Source organism: Loa loa, assembly GCF_000183805.2.
Source record: "Loa loa unplaced genomic scaffold supercont3.47, whole genome shotgun sequence".
Taxonomy (NCBI): domain Eukaryota; kingdom Metazoa; phylum Nematoda; class Chromadorea; order Rhabditida; family Onchocercidae; genus Loa; species Loa loa.
In genome coordinates, this window is record NW_018108227.1 from 121,603 (window position 1) to 143,328 (window position 21,726).

The 21,726-nt window shown below is 33.8% G+C and overlaps 3 protein-coding genes across 4 annotated transcripts in view; all 3 read right to left on the reverse strand.

Moving 5' to 3' along the window:
• Positions 1-116: 116 nt before the first annotated feature.
• Positions 117-5,962, reverse strand: LOAG_05102 (hypothetical protein). Its single transcript, XM_020446767.1, has 12 exons — positions 5,683-5,962; positions 5,352-5,458; positions 4,889-4,992; positions 4,516-4,623; positions 4,324-4,434; positions 3,528-3,592; positions 3,067-3,230; positions 2,698-2,828; positions 2,452-2,614; positions 1,795-1,945; positions 922-1,054; positions 117-380 (listed from the first exon to the last, which is right to left on the reverse strand). Exons 1-11 carry the CDS (start codon positions 5,758-5,760, stop codon positions 935-937), a joined length of 1,302 nt encoding a protein of 433 aa, XP_020302929.1. The 5' UTR covers positions 5,761-5,962; the 3' UTR covers positions 117-380; positions 922-934.
• A 2,174-nt stretch (positions 5,963-8,136) lies between these two features.
• Positions 8,137-11,806, reverse strand: LOAG_05103. 2 transcript variants are annotated; one of them, XM_020446768.1, is made up of 8 exons: positions 11,539-11,806; positions 10,691-10,831; positions 10,298-10,439; positions 10,092-10,208; positions 9,855-10,006; positions 9,286-9,507; positions 9,025-9,168; positions 8,137-8,583 (listed from the first exon to the last, which is right to left on the reverse strand). In XM_020446768.1, the coding sequence occupies exons 2-8, from the start codon at positions 10,802-10,804 to the stop codon at positions 8,431-8,433; spliced, it is 1,044 nt and encodes a 347-aa protein (XP_020302930.1). In that variant the 5' UTR covers positions 10,805-10,831; positions 11,539-11,806; the 3' UTR covers positions 8,137-8,430. The 2 variants fall into 2 exon arrangements, with proteins under 2 accessions (XP_020302930.1, XP_003140688.1); XM_003140640.2 differs by lacking the exon at positions 11,539-11,806 and having other exon boundaries at positions 10,691-10,919.
• Positions 11,807-14,310: 2,504 nt separating this feature from the next.
• The window catches only part of LOAG_17181 (tankyrase-2), a gene marked incomplete at its 5' end in the record, with an annotated part of 10,854 nt that continues 3,438 nt past the window's right edge, over positions 14,311-21,726 (reverse strand). Inside the window, 16 exons of the mRNA XM_020449842.1 lie at positions 14,311-14,439; positions 14,874-14,984; positions 15,195-15,346; positions 15,865-16,013; positions 16,306-16,522; positions 16,915-17,125; positions 17,587-17,769; positions 17,893-18,012; positions 18,220-18,425; positions 18,802-18,957; positions 19,108-19,270; positions 19,580-19,646; positions 19,823-19,977; positions 20,436-20,654; positions 21,089-21,233; positions 21,470-21,622. Of these exons, the coding sequence (XP_020306580.1) occupies positions 14,377-14,439; positions 14,874-14,984; positions 15,195-15,346; positions 15,865-16,013; positions 16,306-16,522; positions 16,915-17,125; positions 17,587-17,769; positions 17,893-18,012; positions 18,220-18,425; positions 18,802-18,957; positions 19,108-19,270; positions 19,580-19,646; positions 19,823-19,977; positions 20,436-20,654; positions 21,089-21,233; positions 21,470-21,622 (2,470 nt within the window). The 3' untranslated portion in view covers positions 14,311-14,376. The remainder of the gene's footprint in view (positions 14,440-14,873; positions 14,985-15,194; positions 15,347-15,864; positions 16,014-16,305; positions 16,523-16,914; positions 17,126-17,586; positions 17,770-17,892; positions 18,013-18,219; positions 18,426-18,801; positions 18,958-19,107; positions 19,271-19,579; positions 19,647-19,822; positions 19,978-20,435; positions 20,655-21,088; positions 21,234-21,469; positions 21,623-21,726) is intronic.

A 21,726-nucleotide genomic window follows, 5' to 3' on the forward strand; every position in this document is an offset into this window, starting at 1 on the left:
CTACTATATATATATATATATATATATATATATATATATATATATATATATATATATATATATATATATATATATATATATAAACGACGGTATCACTTATAAAAGAATCAAAAAATGGATTTCCGCTGGAACTCGTCATCAATTAACTGAGTAATTGAAACTGATAAGGAAGAATGCTTTTCAGTTTCACTGGCATCAGTCTTCACAAAATTGGCCAAGTTCGCATTTCTTTTGGCCAAAATAGTTGTTGGACCAAAATTCGTATGTTTTTTAGTTGACAAACTGTTAAGAACCATCGTTGCTGCTGTTGTTGCCACTGGTACACATTAGCCACTATTCAGATACGCAATTCTTCCAGTATTTCATGCCAGCAGAATCACCTTAAAATGCGACCAATAAATGGGAGGAGCAGATTAAAACATGATCACACTGGGTGCGCTGCTTATACTAATAAGCATCGAAATGATACAACTCTTTTTTAAATCGAAGATTAGAAAATACCTGCAACACTATTTGTGCAGCGCTATTCTAGCAGGAGTAAAAAACATAAGAGTAAAATGGAATATTCGATGCTGATATCAAAGGATAGAAGGAACTATACAGATGGTGGAATATGGAAGACGGAGACCTTAATAAGCACAGTCAAGTTAGATGATGTTTTATAGATTTAAGGATCTTCAAACAAGCCCCAAATCTGAAAATCAAACGATCCCTACACAGCTCTTTCGTAAACCATTTCTATATTCAGATCCATCATTCGCTTATGGGAACTCCTTACTCAGCTTCTGAATCAGTCCTATTTTTGGACTATTTATACCATTTTATAACAGATCCGTGCAAAAATATTTTGGCATATTATCTTGTTTGTGCGTTTAATTCTCCAAGTACCCAAATGGAAACTTTTTTTGATTTGTAACTTACTTAACTCACACATTCAAGGCTTTTCCTTGGAAGCTGATGACACTTTTTCTGCAGCATTTAAACTAGACGCAACTGAAGTCGTAACTCGACGCCGAACGGCAGAAGGTTGATATATTGCACGCTCTGGACGATCCTAAATCAAATTCAATTCGCAGAAGCACATTTAAAAAGCAGTAGAAACAAAAGTGAAAAGAGACAAGAATCACTTTATCATTTCGTTCAAATTAAAAGAGAAGAGCAAAGAACAAAAGGAATGATGATCTGTATGGAAAATTTTTTTACAGCATAACTCAGTAGTACCAGTTTTTCTTTTCTTGTATAAATTTAACATTTGAGTAGGAAATGTTAATCAAAAAATTATTTATCAAAGGCTTTGCTTCGAACAATCTATATAACTGGCATCATTACCTAAATTTTATTTTCAAGGATAACTGTTCAGATTTCTTATTTCCCTTTCGTCTTATTTCTAACCTAATGATGCAAATTCATTTATGAGTATTGTGTGCAAACAAGAGCATATCATAGTTCGAGAAAGGGAAATTTTGTGACATAGAAAACTTTCTTGAATTGGATATCATGAATTACCAGTGAACTGGATTAATGCTTCATAGAATACAGTCAGCAACTATATTACAACATTTAATTTCACAATTTCGGAAATGAACAGCATGAAACAGGATTAATTGTGAAGTATGATAACAGCCTCTGCAATGCAATGAACAAATTCAATTTTCTGATTCCGTTAACTGAACGAAACAGCCATGGACATGGACATATCACGACCAAGTGACTCCGCACACATGATAAGAAAGCTATAAATTCTTTCAGAGTTAGTGAAGTCCTAACAGCCAGGAAGTTTGTTAATTTGCTCACCTTATTACGACGAGGTTTTGTAAAACCATTTTCAGTCTTTTCTTCCTTCTTTCCGTCGTCTGGGGTTTTTTCATCTTTTTTGGTTGCTGTGATTTTGTGCGTTAGCATTCGATTTACTACTTTCGAAATTTTGGTACTCGATTTGTCCGATCTGGAAACACTCACCGCATTTATTCACAACTCTAAATTTTACACAGGAAGTTAAGAAAAGTTAGCATTACACCAAGTGCATGATAAGCATGAATGTCACTCCGCCATTTCATCCCATAACCTATTGTAAAAGATACTACGAAGTTTTGCAGTTTTAAGATGTGCTTCTGCAACTCGTTGAGAATTTCGCCCATTATATGAATATCTTAATAACCTGAAACTGGATGCATCGACTTCATGCATACGTTTACAATCACTGCTTTTCATTTTTTGAGTGATCTGTACCACTGATGGCTGCTTCAAGGCGGTTTCCTTTCATGGTGACCACCAAACGTTTAGTTGCATTTCAGTCGTGTCAGTTGCTACCATATCTTGAAATGTATCAGTCCTGTTGTCGGTCTTGTTATCCAGTAACTCTGTTTCTATGCTTTATCCTACATTATAATCTTTGTGCAAGTGCAAACACTAGAAAAAAAAACCCTAAATTAAAACTTCAAGAAGACGTACGACGTTGGCCCAATAATATCGTTCGATGATATAATTTTATTGAAGACAGTTTCATCCTCCTTTCTTATTTTCTTCTCACTTTCCAATCCTTCAACTTTTTCAGCTTTGAAACTTTGATTTTCATCATTCTGCTTCGTTTTATTCGAAAAATGATAGTTGCTGGCTGCAGAGAGAATTTGAATTACTTCCCATACTTTGGACCCGTTTATGATACATATCCCGTTACCCACATTATAAATTAAATACCTAACGTATCATGTCCTTTCTTCGGTGACTGAATACATTTGTTACGGTCATTAGTATCACACCATTTACTGCTTTTTTCCATCATACCATTACGGCTATAATCATTGGATCGATATGTTCGAATTTTTATCCTGTGAAAATTTCCATCTTATTGATCTCCTAATCAAACATAATGAATCAAATGATTTACACTATGAACTATTTTTTCGCTCAATATCCTCAATCCCAAACTTACGAAGGATATGAGAATAGCATGTGCAATGCCACTCCATCTAAAAGTATCACTAATGGATGTGAATATCATGTTCATTTCAGGTCAAAAAGTCAAACACATGTCAATACGTGCAGGAAAATTGCAGTTTTGACAACCTTTCTTTTTCCTTCACTGAACTTTCATGGCTTCGTTCAAACTTCGAGTTACGAAACTCAGTCACTTTCTTTGCCTCTTGCCGGTCCTGCTTATCTTTCAGTTCACTTTCATAACGACGCTCCAACCGCTCACGTTTCTCCTCTTCACGAGCACGTCGCTTTTCCTATAAGTTTTTCAAAAGAACTCATTTATGTTATCGAATTAGAAGATAAAATTTATCTGAAATATTACCATGAAAAAGAAAACAGAAAATCTTTGACAGTGAAAAATGGAATATGGGAAAACTAATAAACAAATCCAATAACAGCAGTGAAAATCTTGGACAGTATAACGCATTATTTACTTGTGAATATAATTAATACAGATCATATATTTTTCTCTATAGCTAAGAAAGGGACAAATGCTACCATCAATTTAGTGCTCTTGAATAAGAAAAAAAGTATTTCAAGAAAGGAACAACCTCAATGCGTTTGATACTTTTTCTGATCATGTATTGCGTTAGCGGTGTTTCCTGCACAGCATTCTCTGAAATCATGCAACGGATGATTATAAAAATCACAAAATTTTCCTCTCCACATCATTTTCCACTCATCCCAGTTAGACTGTTTCCCTTCCACAATCGACGAAAACTGTGGCAATACTACCCGCTTCAGTGTTTTCTTGCCTACACATTATATTCTTGAAATTTTTTTCTTGACCTTTTTAAACATTTTTTTTTAACGCTTTTTGTATTTTACGAGACGATAGTTTTTGTGCATCACTAACTACAGCAAAATCATTGCGACAGTAATTATATAAGCATATAAATTAGTTGCAAAATCGCCATAAATTTCTTGATATGCATCAGAACATTCATTTGGGTATCTTGCAGAATCAATGAATTGAAAAGGAGTCACTCAAAAAGTATACTTTAGATAAAGGTTATGTCTAAGAGTATTGTTACTTTGTCTCTTAGGATTCCTGCAAACTGCTACAACTAGAATTAACATTACCAAATCTCTGATCAAAGATTCAAAGGTAACGGCAATGTAACTACTCTACCAAAACCTCCTTAACCAGGTTTCCAAAAAAACTGTATCTGTTTTCATTTCTTTTAATACCACTTTATCTGTCCAATTCTCTTTCTATCCCTTTAGTTTTCATTTGCTTTTTTTGTCCTTTCCTGATATATAAAAATAACTCGTAATGTTTGAAGCTAGTTTCTTAATTGAATTTTGGATCCCAGTTAATAAAAAATTCATCAAGAGAAAAGTCACTTTCAACCATTTTCTCCTTTTCATCGATTTCTTTGATTAGTTGTTCCACCGGTATTAGATCTGGTTTTTGCGGATTTTCCCTTTCGCTCAAGAATTTTTTGTATTCATGATCTAAATTATTTGGAATAAAAATTCGATTAATACCACAAAGATACTAAAATGAATCATGAAAATATTGTATTTCAAAAAAACCTGTTTCTATAGTACCACATTTGAAATCACGTTCTTTGGCAGTTTCTAATTTGTCGTGTGGAACTTTTGGATTTGGCGCAAGCTCGACAATGCCAACAGATTCTCCTCCTCAAATGTACGGTGTAAATAACAGCAAAATCTATGTAGAATTTTTGATCAAAGCCTTTATTTCTGTTGGAGCATATTTAGCCTATTTCAACACCTTCAGAATGAGACTGTTCGATGATAATGTGGTCACTACCTATTATCAGCAATAATAAAAAACACTTCAATATAAGCAAGAGTTTGCATGGGGTACAACTTTCATACAGACTAATCACCGATTTTTGATCCGAAGTTTAAATTTTGAAAAATATGTGGAAGAATTTATCACCCTTATTATCAACGAAAACATATCCATTAAAACGTTCCTTGAATGCGATAGTATCATCATCTTTCTTGAAAACGAAATATACTCTCGAAAACGACATTCCTTCACTAGAAAATAAATCATATGAAACTGACGGTGTAGGAGCAATGAAACCAAACAAAAGACATGTAAAATATTTTTAAAATGAATTATTAAAAGAAATTTCCAAGAAAAAACCGAAAATAGAGATTACAAAAGTAATTAATACGACACTTTCAAGTTTGACAAAAATTTTAACGTAATTTCATGTTAGACAGATCAAGCAATTTCCATGGAAAAATTTAATTTAATCAGTACTGCTCCACTGAATAAATGCAAAATTATATATTAAAGAACTGAATCGCGACGAACTGTACAAAACCGTGCGAGAACTGAGAACAAAATTACAAAGAATACCGAATTTATGCTACATAGGAATAAGACGGACCTTGACTTGGCAACGATAAATTCAGAGAATTCGAATTCCGGAATTGGACTTAACTGAATTTCTAACTGCTCCCATGTCATAGCTGCCGGCAATCGACGTAAAACAATCTGAAAAATCAGTGCTTAACATTGAAACGGTTCGAAAACTGACAACAAAGAAACTGATAACTAGCTGATTACTCCTAAGAAGCTTAAATGAATCACTTATGCAAAAATTGTCCATTCTTTCTACTCTGCCTTTAGCAATTTCTTAAAACCCTTGTATTTTTCCAAAGAAATTGCATCCCCTGGGAATACTCCAGCAATAACAAAAGAAAAAAAAAACCGCTTACTTTAAGCGGTATTTTTCGCCGAGTTTTCTCTTTTCCGGATGACGTCGCATCTGACGCCAACTTCGAATCATTTTTCATACTATAGCAACTACTGACTTTCTCCAAAACACTCAAATTCCGAAATATTATATAAATTGTCGAAATCAATTAGAAGTGTGTTCAACCAGTCAACCACAAATCATGACAACACATTAATGGATGGGAGGAAATTTTACCAAAGGAATCTTTTAAAAAATGCAAATACCATACAATATAATAATTTTAACATACAATACAATAAACTTTAAAGGAAGACAACTTTGTAAATCTTCTTTCAGAAGAAGTTAGATTCCGTATTACATTACCGTATGCTAACAAAGATTACTCGAGTTTCAAACACGAGACAAGGATTAACAAAAGCTGGCTTTTCGAAACCATTCATGTTGGACTTTACTCTACTGGATCCAAGTAATTCTACGACTCCAAACGGAAAAATTCACCACTCTATTACAACGGTATCCTTTGGGACAGTGAGATGAATGAAAATAAAACAACAAATGCAGCCTAACGAGCACCACTTATAAATCCCGAAATTGAAGTAATGCCAGTTTGAATATTGCCTCGAATCCACTGCCCGCTTTTCCTGTTTATTAAGAATGTAATTCTGAATTTCGTTACTATCGAGATTTGGTGGATGAAAATCCATTTAGGAAAAGCAATCATTGCATGCTCTCGACTAGATACTTGAAGTTCCTATGCATCGTATGGAATACCACCAACGATGAAACCTGAATTACAACTAGAATTCAAATTCTGACAGATAATAATATATTTCTTCGGAAAAACCTGCACAATGCACAAAAGCATTTACGGCTAAATGCCTGGAAATGCACATAATATTAACTGCACGAAATCTTTATTAACTTAACTTTCTCGTAACAAATCAAAAAATCTTGCCACGAAACTTCATATGCAAGGCATAAGTAACATAGATACACGAAAATGATTGGATGCGACAAATCGAAAGTTACGGTTAGTGTTCTAAATTAAATCAATTTCCTTGGAAATGATTTTGAATGTGCCCAAAAATACCATTCATGTTACAACTCCTTTACAGAATTAATCCCATACGAAAAATAATTTTTATTCTTCTATACAGATTTATTCCATTTTAACTTGCTAGAACTGTTGTGGAAAGTTATGCAGTCAAAACAACTTTCCAGAACTTAATCATGATAAATTCCTGAAAGTAGCAAGAAATTATATTATTAACATCAAATGAATCTAACGAAAGGAAAGACCAGTAGAAAAGATATGAATTATGTGGAGTGTCACAGAATAAATGATGATGTAATGATAAAGCAAAGATGTTCAAATTCAATGCTTAGAACAGACTTTCTTTGCTAGACTTTTGAGTACTTTACTTTACTGACAGCTAATTCATTGCAGCATGGTTCGTAACGTAACAAAATATTCCTTCACTTTAGTTCAAGATTTCGGAATCGTAAGACATCATTTGAAATTTATAAAAATAATCTAACTCTTTCACAAATGAATGAAGTGGTTTTCAATTCAAAAGAAAGCGGCAAAAATTAATACAATGACGAATCACAGAAGTTTTAAGAAATTGAATGCCTCGTGGCTGTCTGAAAATAAAGTGAAGGTTTAAAATATGTGGGAACAAAATCAAGAAAGGATATCACATTGGCAACAATTGCTCCTGACGAAAGGAATCAATGATGACAAGAAAAACGCCCAAGACAAAGTACAAATATAATTTTAAAAATTGTTTTATCTTGTTCTAAGTATAAACTCATTTGATTATAACTTACTCAAACCTACATAGCGTAACTCAAATACTGCCTGTGAAATAAAATGAATTAAAGTGGAAAAGATAATATGAAGCATGATGCAAAAAACACACAATATCACATGTGCTTTTCTTAAACATGATTGATAATGCACTGGTTCTAATAGATAAGAACTTGTTCTATCTTGTTCTAGCGGCCAATTTAGAATTTCAAAAGTAACAAACTCAGAAGCCCAAAATATCGAAAGTAATAGGGTTTTAGTTCTTCGAACTGCAAAGAGATTAAAGATAGCCAGAATAACATTTTTAATTCTAAGGCCAACGTGGCAAAGAGGACATAAGCAAGATTTTTCGGAATAAAAAAATGTTAGACAAATAGGGTACTTCCAATCTTTCCGTTTCGCTAACTTTTAAAGACGTGAATTCTCTCCAGTACAGTAGTGTAGAATCAGTTTGCAAATCTTGCTGAAGTCAGACTTATTTAAGTTAAACAAACAGACATAAGCATTTTAAATTTAGGGAATATGGAAACTTAATTTAAAAAACAAACAACATCTTAATATATATTCTAAGCCTAGTAATTAGATAAATGCGACTTATGATATACTAAAACACATAAAGTACTTTGCATAAGTTTTCTTTTTGTTACTTTTTCCAACAATCAAGGCTTTTAGTTATGCAAACATCGGTCAAGCGTTGCGACTGCTTTCACATTTGTCTAAACAAAGTTCTTCAAATCTCTCATGCAATATGTAACGTATGATAATACTTTGTAAGAAATACTGCATTAATGTCTTCGTGAAAGAGACAAGCATAACTAGAACAATTAATAAGGCAATAACCTGAAAAATAAGCAGAAATGTCGGATTTACAACAAAGAAAAAAACGAAAAAAGAAAAAACAAGGCATTTTGTAAGCTAGATTAACAAGTATAACAAATATTCAGCCTGAATATACCATTAGTAGGTTTCATTCCTAGTACTTGCAAAACTAGTTGTTGAAGACGTTTCACAATAAGATGCTGCATCTACCGTGTCCTCTTCCGCTTGCTCCTCATAATCTAATGGAGACGGGCTACGTGAAACAAGCGTCCTTAATCTGCTACCAACAACCTACAAATTATCAAAAAACATATAAGTTGGAAATAAGCTCCACCACTGAACATCTGCATTTAGATTTCCTAGCAATTTAAAAATATTTCCATTGTGAAAATCATCTTTAACAAACACAAATTATAATCACCATGTTATTTGAAATTAATTTTTTGTGGGATTTACTAGAGAGAGGAAAGAAAAGAAATTGTAACAAAAACCTTGCACAATGCAATGACGAATACTGATGCATGGATCAATTCTATCCTATTTGGATGTTCCCATCGAATCCCAAAACAATTTTGTTTCCCATTAAAAAAAAAAAAAACCCTGAGTGCTACTGTCAAAAACGAAGAGTGAGACATTGATTATCTTTTACGGAAACTCAGTATCATTCTTTTTTTAATGTTGTTCTTACCCCACATGACGACTTATAATTTTAAAAAATGCGAACAAACATACATTAAAACCGATTCCACCATCTTTCTGCAATGTTTCCAAAAAACCACGAATAAAATCATCCTTTTTGTTACGCCACGTCTGTATAACTTCCAAACTTTTTTGCTTCAAGTGATCAACCTGATTCTGGAGTTGATAACGTCTCGCCTGCATTAACCATTCAGTGTTAAATTATTGTGAGAATTTCGAAATAAATCAGAAAAACATTAGCACAGTATCACGGAATAATTATTTACTATATGTGGTACAGTTATCAAAACTTACAGCAAGAAATCCAACATTGAGGTCCTTAGCAGAATAACCACGCTGCAAATTACGACGCACATAAGTGTCGTAATCACGGATTATTCGGCATACAACATCACTCGTTGAAACGCCTTCCGTTCGTTGTGTCTCGATAAACATCCCTTCTCGCCGAAATTTCTCATAAAGATCTGCATCGCCAGGTGCAACGTATGGTATCGCATCATGCGCTATAAAGTCAACCTAAAACATGGAAAGTCAGTTAAAGAGTATGATCTTCGATGAAATAGAGTGAATGAAGGATTAAAGATGCAAGCAAAAGTAACCATTAATTTAGACAATTTACGGAAGAAAGTTACCGCCTAAGTAATTAACTTCTATATCTTAAAACGCTAAGTACAATTTTGAAACGATCAAGTTACAAATTAAGGAAAAAAGACCAGCGGATTTCCACAGGTACTCAAAGTACTAAAAACTTTTCAAACACACTTATCTCTCAAGAAAATATGAAACTTTGATGCTTAGGCAGCATCGTTAGTCACAATATTATAGTTTCAAAGACAGACAAAATCAAAATAAAATTCGCCTACTTTCAGGTTTTTTAGGAACTCTACAGTGCAAAACCATGGAGCATTTCTATAGACTTCATCAACATAACGGCAATGGCGTACGCCTTCATATCTCTCATTTTCTGATGTCACTGTACGACCTTTGTATTTGAGAGTTTCTGCATCGCTACATACTAAACAGTATGGAGAAAATTATGGGGATTGAAATACCAGAAAAAACTGAATAATATAAAAAAGAAAGTCAGGAAAGCACCATACCTCCAACGATAAGATACACATTCGGAAAAGCACGTTTTGCTTGTAGCAGCTGATTCGCATGACCATAATGGAAAAGATCATAGACACCATCAGCAAAAACACGCACGGGGCGCCCAGCTGGAAAATTCTGTCGTAGTCCAAACACTTTAAACCGCGAATGGATTTAAATCAATTGTAATTCAATTTCTATTCTGGTGACCATTTACCTTTGCCACTTCTGGCCATTTCAAGAGTAATTTTCTGCGAATAATCAATACATGCTCGTTGCGCAATAACTTCCGGATCGTCACTATACGGTGCTGGTTCCTTCAAAGCCAATCTGTTTGACGATTCAACTGTACCATTTTCCTAAACATTTTAAAACCATTATATATAATGCAATTTTTCTCTTCCCTAAAGTAACTAAGAATTCAATTCTTTTTTCCAAAGCAACTGATTTCCCCTATCACAGTACTGAAGTTCCAGTCACGCACAGTTCGAGACTGAGTTCAAGCAGTGCAATCATCACCTGTACAAGTGCTTCATTTTGAAGGCTAATCTCGATTAGTTTCTCAAAACAACAGAATATTACATAAATTTTCCAGAACATAGCAGTTTACATCGGCTTTTGAGCATCCTGAAGAACTGGTGCTATCAATATTTCGAGTTTTCCGAAGTACATCATTGTTGGGATCAGTAGTTTTGATGATTCGTTTCCGATGTTCCGTGGACATGTAAATCTATGAACTTCCTAGTCGATGCTAAAAATTGTTATTAGTAATTAATCTGTGGTGATAATACTGACTTCCAATAAATCATTTCGTGTACCACGAATTCAATTAATAAACGAGCATTAAGGAAAAAAAAACCATACGTGTACATCCATTGCACAGTAGTCTTAACCTAGATCAAGGGAACCTTGAGCAATGCAGAGAAGTGCAGCAGGATCCCCGCCTGACCTTTAATCCAATGATTTATGACTTCACAAGACGTTCCTACCGGTAAGAAACCTGACGTTGGTACAGTATAAACGTTTTCTTCCTAAGACTCACCCTTGTTGTTGCATATTTAATGGAGGAAACGGAAGATATGGAAGTTTCAATGCTGGAAATGATGGTGTGGATACTCGTTGAGGAGCTACAATGGAATTTGTAAGTAGCCTAACATCTTCAAATGATAATAGGAAAAAACCCTAAGATATCAGCTACAATTTGCCAACAGGCTACAAATGCACCGCTGGATGAGTCAATACCACTCGGATACAGAATGGAAGCGACTTTTCCGCGTTCTGTCCTTCAACAACTATGTAGTCACTCTAAAATCATTGCAGGCTCTAATGACCATACACAACGGCAGTGGACAACGAAGCGACTACAACGCGAGAAGGAACTGCATAAGATCGAGTGACCTTCCCTCCTCACTCGCTATGTTATAGTAGGTAATCATGTGAAAGAAAAGGCCACTGCACCTCTTCATATCCTCCTCGATCGCATTGTTTCATGATGATCAACAAGTGAAAGCCGGTGTGACCATCTCAAAATTAGTGCCATCAAGGCTTAGTAATTCTTTGTTGCACCCGTATCATTCCAAAGACCCGTTTGAAAGTCTCGTAAGAATCGAAATTATTTCCTTCTCGAAGTAGCGGAAAAGGGAATCCTTCAGTGATAAACTCTTCAAAGATTGTCATACACAACCCTTTTTAAGTATCAAACAACTCACCATCTTTTGTACAATAAAGAAACGGATATTTAAAGACAATGCAGCTAAGATCATTTGCCACATTTGGTGACAACAGTTATACATTATCACTCATTACTAAACAGAATTTAATAGAGCAACAGAATGACTTAGTCACAAAGCAAAATAAATTATTTTTGGCTGGTAAACAAGCGATGATAAAAGAAATACTGATCACTGTACATAATTAGAGACTCCTGCCCTAGGCAAATTTGTCTTGCTATCTCATTCAAAAGAAGTACTGGAAGAATTAGCATTTCGATTCTTGAAAGTATTTTATCGAGGAATCTGTAAAAGCCTCGGTAACTTATTCTTTCGGTACTCTGCTAACATCTCGATGCTTTCCTCAGATTTCACTTATTATTTAATTTGTGGACGTCATACTGATTCCATGTAAAGGAAACGACGACATGCCACACATCGGAAACGAATACCAACTATTGTGAAATTGATCAATGAATCAGCAAGTATCTTCATTCTCTTTCTTCCTACCATCTCCGACACGACCCGTCCAACCCAGTCTGCATCTGCATCACTTGACCTTGGTAAGTTGATTGATATATAGGCGTGTACGATAAATAAAAACTGCATATTCAGAGTGGACCACTAATTCACTAATTTTGAAGATAGCCGAGCTCTTGTGTTACTCATATATTTTGTATTTTGCATGCCATGACCTCCGCAAAACTGGAAATAAGTACAACGTAACATTTACTTTATCTAACCTCCCACTTTATAATGCTAAAACTAATGAATAATGTTGTGATTCTCAGTTAAATGAACAGTTTCATCCATGTCCACACATTCCACCACCCGTTTTGCTGATAACAGATTATCTTAATGAACGGTCATATCAGCTCCCAACCGTGTTTTCTGCTCTTGAATTAAAATTTGGGACAAGGTCTCGCATGAACAAAAGCGAAAGAAACAAGAACTACTGTCCCAAACGTCTTGCTTATAAAAGAAATCTCATGAAATATCTGCACCGGATTTACGTTAATTTCGTTGCAAAACTAATATTTTATCCCCTTGAGTTTCTAACGAGTTTGCGATTTCTAACAAAACTTTTTTAAAACTAAATTAAGATGTGCATCTTTTTCACATAACGGAGTTCTTTAATTCCAAAACGGAAAGTTATCACATCAAACTTCAGTCTCAGTTTGCAAGTAAGTAACGCATATACCTTTAAACTGTTAGACTTGATCCACACAAAAAGCGATTAATCGTGAGCAGGAAAGGGGTGAAGAGAAGAGGATAGAAACATGAAGCAAACAACGGGAATATATTCCACTAGTTATCAATTTAACTTTTAATTGAAAACGTTACTAAGCTAAATCGAATGTAAGGAACAAGCAAACAAAAGAAGTCAAACACCATAAGAACAAAGGAAAGAAAAGAAAACAAATACAAATAGAAGACCGACAAAATTTCTTGACCAAAAATTATATTGTATGAATCACTTCTCTATACATTGAAATTTTAAAACTACGAAATTTGAATTTCCTAAAATAAGTGTGAAACATGATTCAACGATTCTTTTGAAATGTTTGGGGAAAAGGTAAACAAAGAAAACCGTTCTTGATCTAAGATGTTTATATGTACAATCACAATACCTCATTAGCATTTCCAATCTAACCATAGAATAGCTAAACTCAGGCCGATACAAAACGGTTTAAAAAAAGAACACACAAAATTTAAAAAAAACAAATCCAGAAACGAAAGTGTCTGAAGAAATGATGATGACATTCTTTTCCAATACTATACACTGCATTGCTATGTCAGAGTATAAAAACTATAGACAAGCAAAAGCACCAGTTTCGTCAGGAGAAACCGTTCTCACGGTTTCTGCAAATACATTATCGTTTGTAGGAAAGAACTTCATTCCTATAAACACAATTGTCGAACCTCAGCAACCCTTCTAAATTTGAGTCATAATAAATTGTTTCTTCCTTTCCTCTTCTATCTCTTGAAAATAATGTAATTTGATTTAGTTGACACTATTTATCAGGGTAAAACCTCAGAAAAGCTATTTGAAGTATTTTACTTTACAAAAAAATGAGGCGTTATTAATGCCCATAAATTTTTCCTGACAAATGAATTCTATCCTCACATCTGCCAACAAAAAGAAAATAAACCGAGAAAATATAAAATTCTGAAAACCAAATAGAAATGTTGAATCCAAAAACATTTCCAAACTTCAAAGGACTTGAAATTCTTTCCAACAGAAGATCTCGGAAAAACTAATCTTTAAAGCTCAAAGTTCTGGGCAATTTCCTAATACAATTCAAAGAAATATGCTGGATTTCTCTACTTCGAGAAAATTCCTGTATCCTTTTACTAAGTAATCGAATACTAAGTAGTCTTTTTATTAAATAACCAAAAAATGTCATGCTTGGAAAGTACCGTTTTAAGCGTTCCTTTTCGTATCCTTAGCATGTTTGAAAAATATTTCTATCGCTCTGGATACGAGATGTGAACATCAGACTTAAATTTTTCTGGAGTAAAAAATCTTTCAACTGTATAGAGAAAAAAATGAAAATGATCAAAGTGAAGAAAAATGAAACAACCATTAGAAAGGAGGCCCCAAATTGTCATTAACTATCCGATAAACGATCACATATTCCGGATAAGCCTACAAAGTAATGTTTCTTCTTCAAAAATTAAGTATTGATATTTATATGTCAAATACATGAAATTCATATTTATGCATATTTTCGAAGCTTCAACCTCTCTCAGCTTTACCAATGACAAGACGTAGGAGCCTTTATGAATTTTTACAATTTGGTCAAATCCGCCAACCTAAGACATTAAAACACTTATGCAGATTTTTATTAAACATTCTTTTTTCGAAAATATTATGCAAGAATTCAATAGCTGTCTCCCAAATTTAAGAAATAAATGAAATCTTTTACCTCACGCTCTTAAAATTCAAAATTCATTCTTGTAAATAACCCTTTCACATTTATTATTTTAAAATATTTAGTACCTAATTCATGAATATCTTCTGAAAAGAATAGTGACCAACAAGTAAAATTTGAACTAAAAGACTATAAAAGAACTACTTACTTGCTCCCCTCTATATATGACATATTCCGGATAATTTAAACCACCAACACGCGGCTGCCCCATCACTGAATGATGACCAGGTGGTGAATGTGCCATTTTGTTACAAGAACTCTACAAAAAGAAATATTTTTTATTACCTGCACGAAAAGAACAAAAATACTATTAAGCAATAAAGTTGGAGTAGAAGGAAATATTTCACTACCATCTATTTCAAAGTAGCCGAAATAAAAAAGCAATCCTTAATGTTTCCAACACTGTTTCATTCTTCACCGTTTCATGAACTCATTTCGGTAAAATTAAACAACTATGGAACAAATTTACCTGTACAAAACATTTTCCTAACGTCACTCGGCAAAGTAATAAATGTCGTGCACAAATATAACAAGAACGATCATGGTGAAGACTGCAACCACTACCTGCCATACCAAATACATATTGATTACTTTTGCTCGAATGTTCCGCAAAATAAATACCTATAAGAATTCTTGAATTCAGTCAAATAAGCTTTTTATATGAATTGTATTTTAAGTTGACTATGATTAAATCAAATCTGCAGCACAATACACACAGTAGTATGAAACCATAGTACAAAATTGCCACTTGGAAAAATAAGCAGGTAATTCCCAATTCCAAAATCAATTACTAGATAACAAAAGTTGCTGACGGTTACATAAATGATCCATCCTTCATATAATCTGATTACATGTCTTCTTTTACGACTCAATGCGTATGAGAATTAAATGATCCATCCTTCATATAATCTGATTACATGTCTTCTTTTACGACTCAATGCGCATGAGAATCTTTTACGACTTCTTAGTGCGTAAGTTGAGATTATCACTAAGTGTACTTGATGCAATACTAAATATATTTTAAGAAAAGCAAAACAAAGTTCTCATAGTAAAAAATTTCGAGCACAAGAATATTTTCCGTAAAAAGAATTTTTTCATTCATCAACTCTTTAAATTTGAACAAATCCAAGTTAACTCACCAGCACCAAACATACCACCCATATATGAATATCTTTCATCGAAACCTTTCTGTACTATGGAGTGTATAAACGGTGATCCATGATATAAAAACTTCTCGTTATGCTCACCACAGTTCTCTTCAGCTATATCTCCGCGACGTCGTACATATCTTTGTAAAGAACACTTTGAAAGTTAGAAATTAGCTAAACAGTTAGATGAACTTAAAAGCCTTTTACTTTAAAGAAGACTAAAGACAATCCGGGAAAAGGAATTTTTTTCAGAAAACTTTGTCTTAAAAACTCGCATTTAACAAATTCTAATTATCTGCCTGTCTATATACTCCTGACCGACTTTATAAATTATTGCTGCCTAACAGTTCCATATATCGTTTACTCTTGACCAGTTTGTTCTCCCAGTCTTCAGAAACTGTCGTTTCTTTGACAATGATAAAGATTTATCACCTTTCGTAAATTCTTTTGTTAATAATTTTCTGTATTTCGATCACTTCAAACTTGGTGTAAGTTCCGCCCAAACCAAGATCTCGGTGTGATACAATTGTAAAATTCAATCCTTCTTCAATTTGTTGGAAGATTTCATTTGAACGCTCGATTTGTACCAGCACTGTACCCACTGATACTGGTACCTGAATATTACTCGGCGAATTCCTATCTTCATTACCTAAATAAATGTTTTAAGAGTTACATATGGCAAGAAAAATAAGACGGCCAGATGGGATACCAACAAATAGTTAAGGCAAACTGTGATATTTCAAAACAAGCACTGTCTCAATTTTTATTTCAGTTCATATACACTACTAACAAATAACCCAACAACAATGATTAATTATAGCTGAGATAATCACGCTTATATTGAACATTGAAGCAAACAATAAAATATATGTCACTCCTTAGATCCATGTTAAACTATCTTCAAGCATGTTAAGAATAATCATCTCGAAACCTCATACCTTGTCTGAGATGGTAAAAATAATAAAGTAGGAAAAAAAGATAATTTACTTTTGACCATTCAGTTCCACTCTAAGCGCATTAAAAATTGATGAAATCCCTTACTTTTCCGTATGTATTTTCCAATGTTCTTGAGTAATCGAAATCGAGTTCCGAAAGCATCAATACCGATCGCTTTCAAATCATCATGTGTCATAATGGCCAGAACATCTAATGTAATTTTTTCCTTAGCAAACAGATTCGACAGCGAACTAAGACCAATCGATAGCAAATATTCTTCCATAGAAAAGTTTGCTTCATACTCGTTACACTCTCGCTGGAAGTGGAATACTTTATTACACTAACCTACTCACGAATTAGAAAATCTAAAAAACAAATGTCGCAAAAACAAACGTAGCTTAAGGTCACAATGCACTTAATTTTAAAATTCTAAAGCTCAGTGTCATACTACTGTGCATGCTTTCTACAATTGCTCTTAAAGTAAAAATTGTTTTTATCGCTTAGTTAAATTTAATAAATTCAGATATAAAGTCTTAGCATGTCTTAGCATGAGGTCCATCCGAAGAGCCTAATTGCTTAATTATTTAAAAAAAAGAACTACAACGTCCTAATTGCTTAACTATTAAAAGAAAAGGAACTGCAACGACCTTAAACCTGGACTACGAATATTAAAATACATGTGTTTTTTTTTTCCATCAAACCCCTGAAATACTTGAAACAGGAAATCAATAAAATTAAACTTTCAACGAAAAATTTCGAAGCAGTAGAAAACACTACTTTTTTATCCCCTAAACTTGCATCATTTCTCGAACAACTGACCATCCCTAATTGCATATCATCAACTGCATTATTCGAAATTTCCCGCACAAAAGATGAAATTGTTAAATCAACTACTGATCCACTTGTATCATCCACAATATGGACAGCTGGTAATTTTTTCAGATCAACCGGCACTGCACTCTGAATGAAACAGATGCGTCAAAACTATTTTTCAGATATGTACGGAAATTAATAATAACGTTAATTCCCCCAAAAGCTGCTACCGCAAATAGCATAAAATTTAAAAAAAAAAAGAATGCTTACCATCAATAATTCCTTCGTGTCTTCCATAATAGTGATATCCAGCGCAGTAACACCTTCGTTATTTTTCAGTGTAACATCTGCACCATTATTTAGAAGTAGTGAACAAATCTGAGTACGACCCTAAAATAAGAGAATGTAGTATCCATCAATTAATTGATCAACAATTGATTGATGGGTACTACAAGATTCACTTATCAATTCTCTCCTATTCAATGGTAGCTTGTACAAGATAATTTCAGTGAATCATAATAAATAAATTGGTAATTTCATAACATCGTCCTGACGAAACCAATAGAGAGATATCAGAAAGTCTTTCGACTGCATTACTTTCTGAGCAGCTTCATGCAGAGGAGTATATCCCCATTTATCAGGATGATTCACTTCGGCTCCATATTCAATTAACAAGGCGGCAATCTCCAGATGTCCAAAACTGCTTGCATTGTGTAAAGGTATCAGACCACCTTTATCTTTCAAATTAACTTCTGCGCCATTTTCAAGCAAAAATTGCACAACTTCCAAATTATTATAGCCAGCTGAAGCAAACCAACTTTCTCGCTGTTTTTGCTAAACAAATTTGCCATTAAAATTCTAGTAAAGTTCTACTAAATAAATTTCTTAAAATTTTTACAAAGAAAAACTGTACTGAATAAATTTATTAAAAAAAAATTTGTGTTAAATAAATTTTTACCAAATAAAATTCCTATCAAAACGGAAGGATTTGGGAAGCGATCAGCATAAAATATATCTCAGACTTTGTAATCATGTTGATAAAAGAAAAATTAAAAAAAAAAAGCAGTGTAAAGGTTTTTCTTTTAGCATTTCATAATTCACTTTCCGTAAGTAATACAAAGCATTTGCCACAACTGCACACCTCTTTTGGAATGCTTGGATACGGATAAGGTAACTCACCAGCCAAATGCAATGGTGTTGAAAGACGTCCTCGAACATCGCGACAATTAACAGTTGCTGGAATAACGATTTTTCGAATTTTTTCAACATCACCTTCTTTCGCTGCCTCAAGCACCGCTTCATCACCACGCAGAAGATTATACACATCTTCCGCCCCTAAAATATAAATATGCTGCGAGCTGGTATTAGGGTAAGGATATCTAAAAAAATCTACATATACTTGCAAAAATCACTTTATATTTACTTGCCTTTAAAGTATTCGAAAATTATTTTTGTGACTATGTTTATTTGGAGATAAATACTTACCTTCTCTGACAACATCCAATGGACTCTTGCCATCGCGTCCTTTATGCTTCGGGTCAGCACCACTAAGAAGAAGAAGTTTACAGACGTCAAACTTCCCTTTTAACGCAGCTTCGTGTAAAGGAGTATATCCCCACTTATCGATGGCATTTAAATTAGCGCCATGCTGGAATTCCAACAACTACACATAAACAGCATAGAAACTTTAAGAAGCAGCCTTGTACAGCAACTCTAGCATTAAATGAGTTTAGAATTCACTTGAATCCTGCACACATGAAAGTCGTGACTATCAGTTGATAAAACACGGATAAGGATATTAAAAGTAAAAATTATATTTTAAATACTTTGAGGACTTTCATCAGAACAATGATAAGAAGTTTAGTGCACAAAATAAAGTGAACGGACGAACAAAACAAATGCGCACCTTAATATAACATGTGACTTTTATAGAAGTTAATCAGTATCAGAAATTAACCTTTACAAGTAATTCTGCAACAACCAAGTGGCCATATGCACACGCATTATGCAACGGAACCAACCAACTGAAAAGAGACTAATGAAAGGCAAAAAGCTTTAAAGATCTTGCTTTCTTTTGATATTTGGCTTTCTTGGAATAGAAAAGTAATGCGTAATGATGGCTACCCATATCTATTAGTTCAACTAAACAGATGGGAGATTATCAAATCTAATGTGTAGATACCAAATTTGAATTTCATACCCTGTGTCTCTTGCTTCAACATTAGCGCCCTTTTCTAGCAAATACTTCAGCACTTCTACCCGATTATATCCAGCAGCAAAATGTAATGGTGTTGATTCACGACCATCAAAATCTTTACAGTTTATAATTTCTGTTCCACAGCTTTCAATTATGCGCTGTAAAATTTTTAAGATGAACAAACATATTCGAACCTACCACAGATCTTACAGTATACATTTTGTATGTACATCCTACAATATACATCTTCTTATAATTTTGTATAAATTTTGTATAATAAGTCTGAAAGAACTATTTGTCTTGTAGCACATGAGATAAGCTCTTTAGCAGCTGAAAAGATGACATGAAACTACGTGAAAAGTAAAGTGTAAAACTATGTGAAAAACTTACGTGAAAAGTAAGATGAGGCCTAGCATCTTAAAATGCGTCATTCTTATAGAAATGTTGATGGCAATAAATAATCATTTGGATTATCAGTTGAAGTGTGAACCAAAAAATTTATAATGCAATTTTGATCTCGTCTCACTAATCAAAAAGTGAAAAAGTAATAAATCTAAGAGGAAAAGCTGGAGGAATAAAAGGTACAGAACAGCACAGATGAGAAAATCTGCCTTACCTTTACTGTACAGAGATCACCGCATCTTGCAGCATCTAGTAAATCTTCTTCTTCTGGATGTCTCTTTTGCACCTCTCGTTGTAAAACAGTGCAGTGCACATCTGCTGCTTCAAGCTTATTTGACAGCGCACTACCTCCAGAACCACTACCATGATTTCGGCTTTCAGGATGGTATTTACAGCCTCCTTTTCGCTTATTACATTTTATACTTTTGTTCCCCTTTAAAAAAAATGTCTAAAAATAACTGAAACATAATTTATTATTCTAATTCGTCCATATGACGGATTATGTCGTCTGTAGCTGAATTATATCGATCACATTATACATATAAAGATTCTACTATCGTAATTTCAAAAACAAAAGAGAACCTGAACCAGCGGTTAATTAGGTAACATGTAATTCATAGAATTAACTGATGTAATACATTCAAGTGACATCACTAACTATCTACGACAAAGAACAACCTATGCGGTACCAATAACAGAAATTCTTTCGAAAAAAAAGTCATACGAATGAAGAACTAGAAAACAATTCGACTATCAGTTAAAAATAAAAAAGATTGAAAACAAGAAAAATGAGAACGCAGGCATTTTAAAACAAGATCTTTTGTCGAAGCTCACAAGAATATCTGGAAAAATTAGATGTTCCATTACTTTGCAGCGCTTTTCTATGGCATTTGTTTTTTCTAGGCCCCAACGACTGATTAAATCTCTAATTTCAATATTTCCCGCGATATCAGCTGCTGTTTTTTGTTCATTATCTTTCAAATCGGTTGGTAAGCCATAGTTTAGCAGTCGTCTGAAATAGGTGTCCATCATTTCACTTAAAATTCCTATTAATTCTATAGTAATCAGTTATCTGGAAGAAGATGATGGATTCCGACCGGAAAGTGAATTTGAAAATGTTGTCCTTGCTCTCCTTGTTTTAAATTAATGCTTCAGTGATCTAGCACCAGAAAACAGGCTAACGTATAAAAGAAATCGCAATTTCATATTTTTATAGAGACATAGAAAATGTAAGAGCAACTGTCTTACTTGCACAAATCAATATCGCCTTTTTCGGCTGCAATATGGAGTGCTGTCTGACCGCAGCTATTTAATTCACTAATATTAACGCCCCAATTTATCAGTATTTCCATTACATCGTATGAACACATTTTTGTCGCAATATGCAGCGCAGAAAAACCGCTAAAAATCAAAAGATGTTCAATTATGCATATCTCAATATTAATAGTCTAAGAAAGATGGCCTTCATCAACGTTCACTTAAGAGAAGCCATTCGTAGCGTGCTG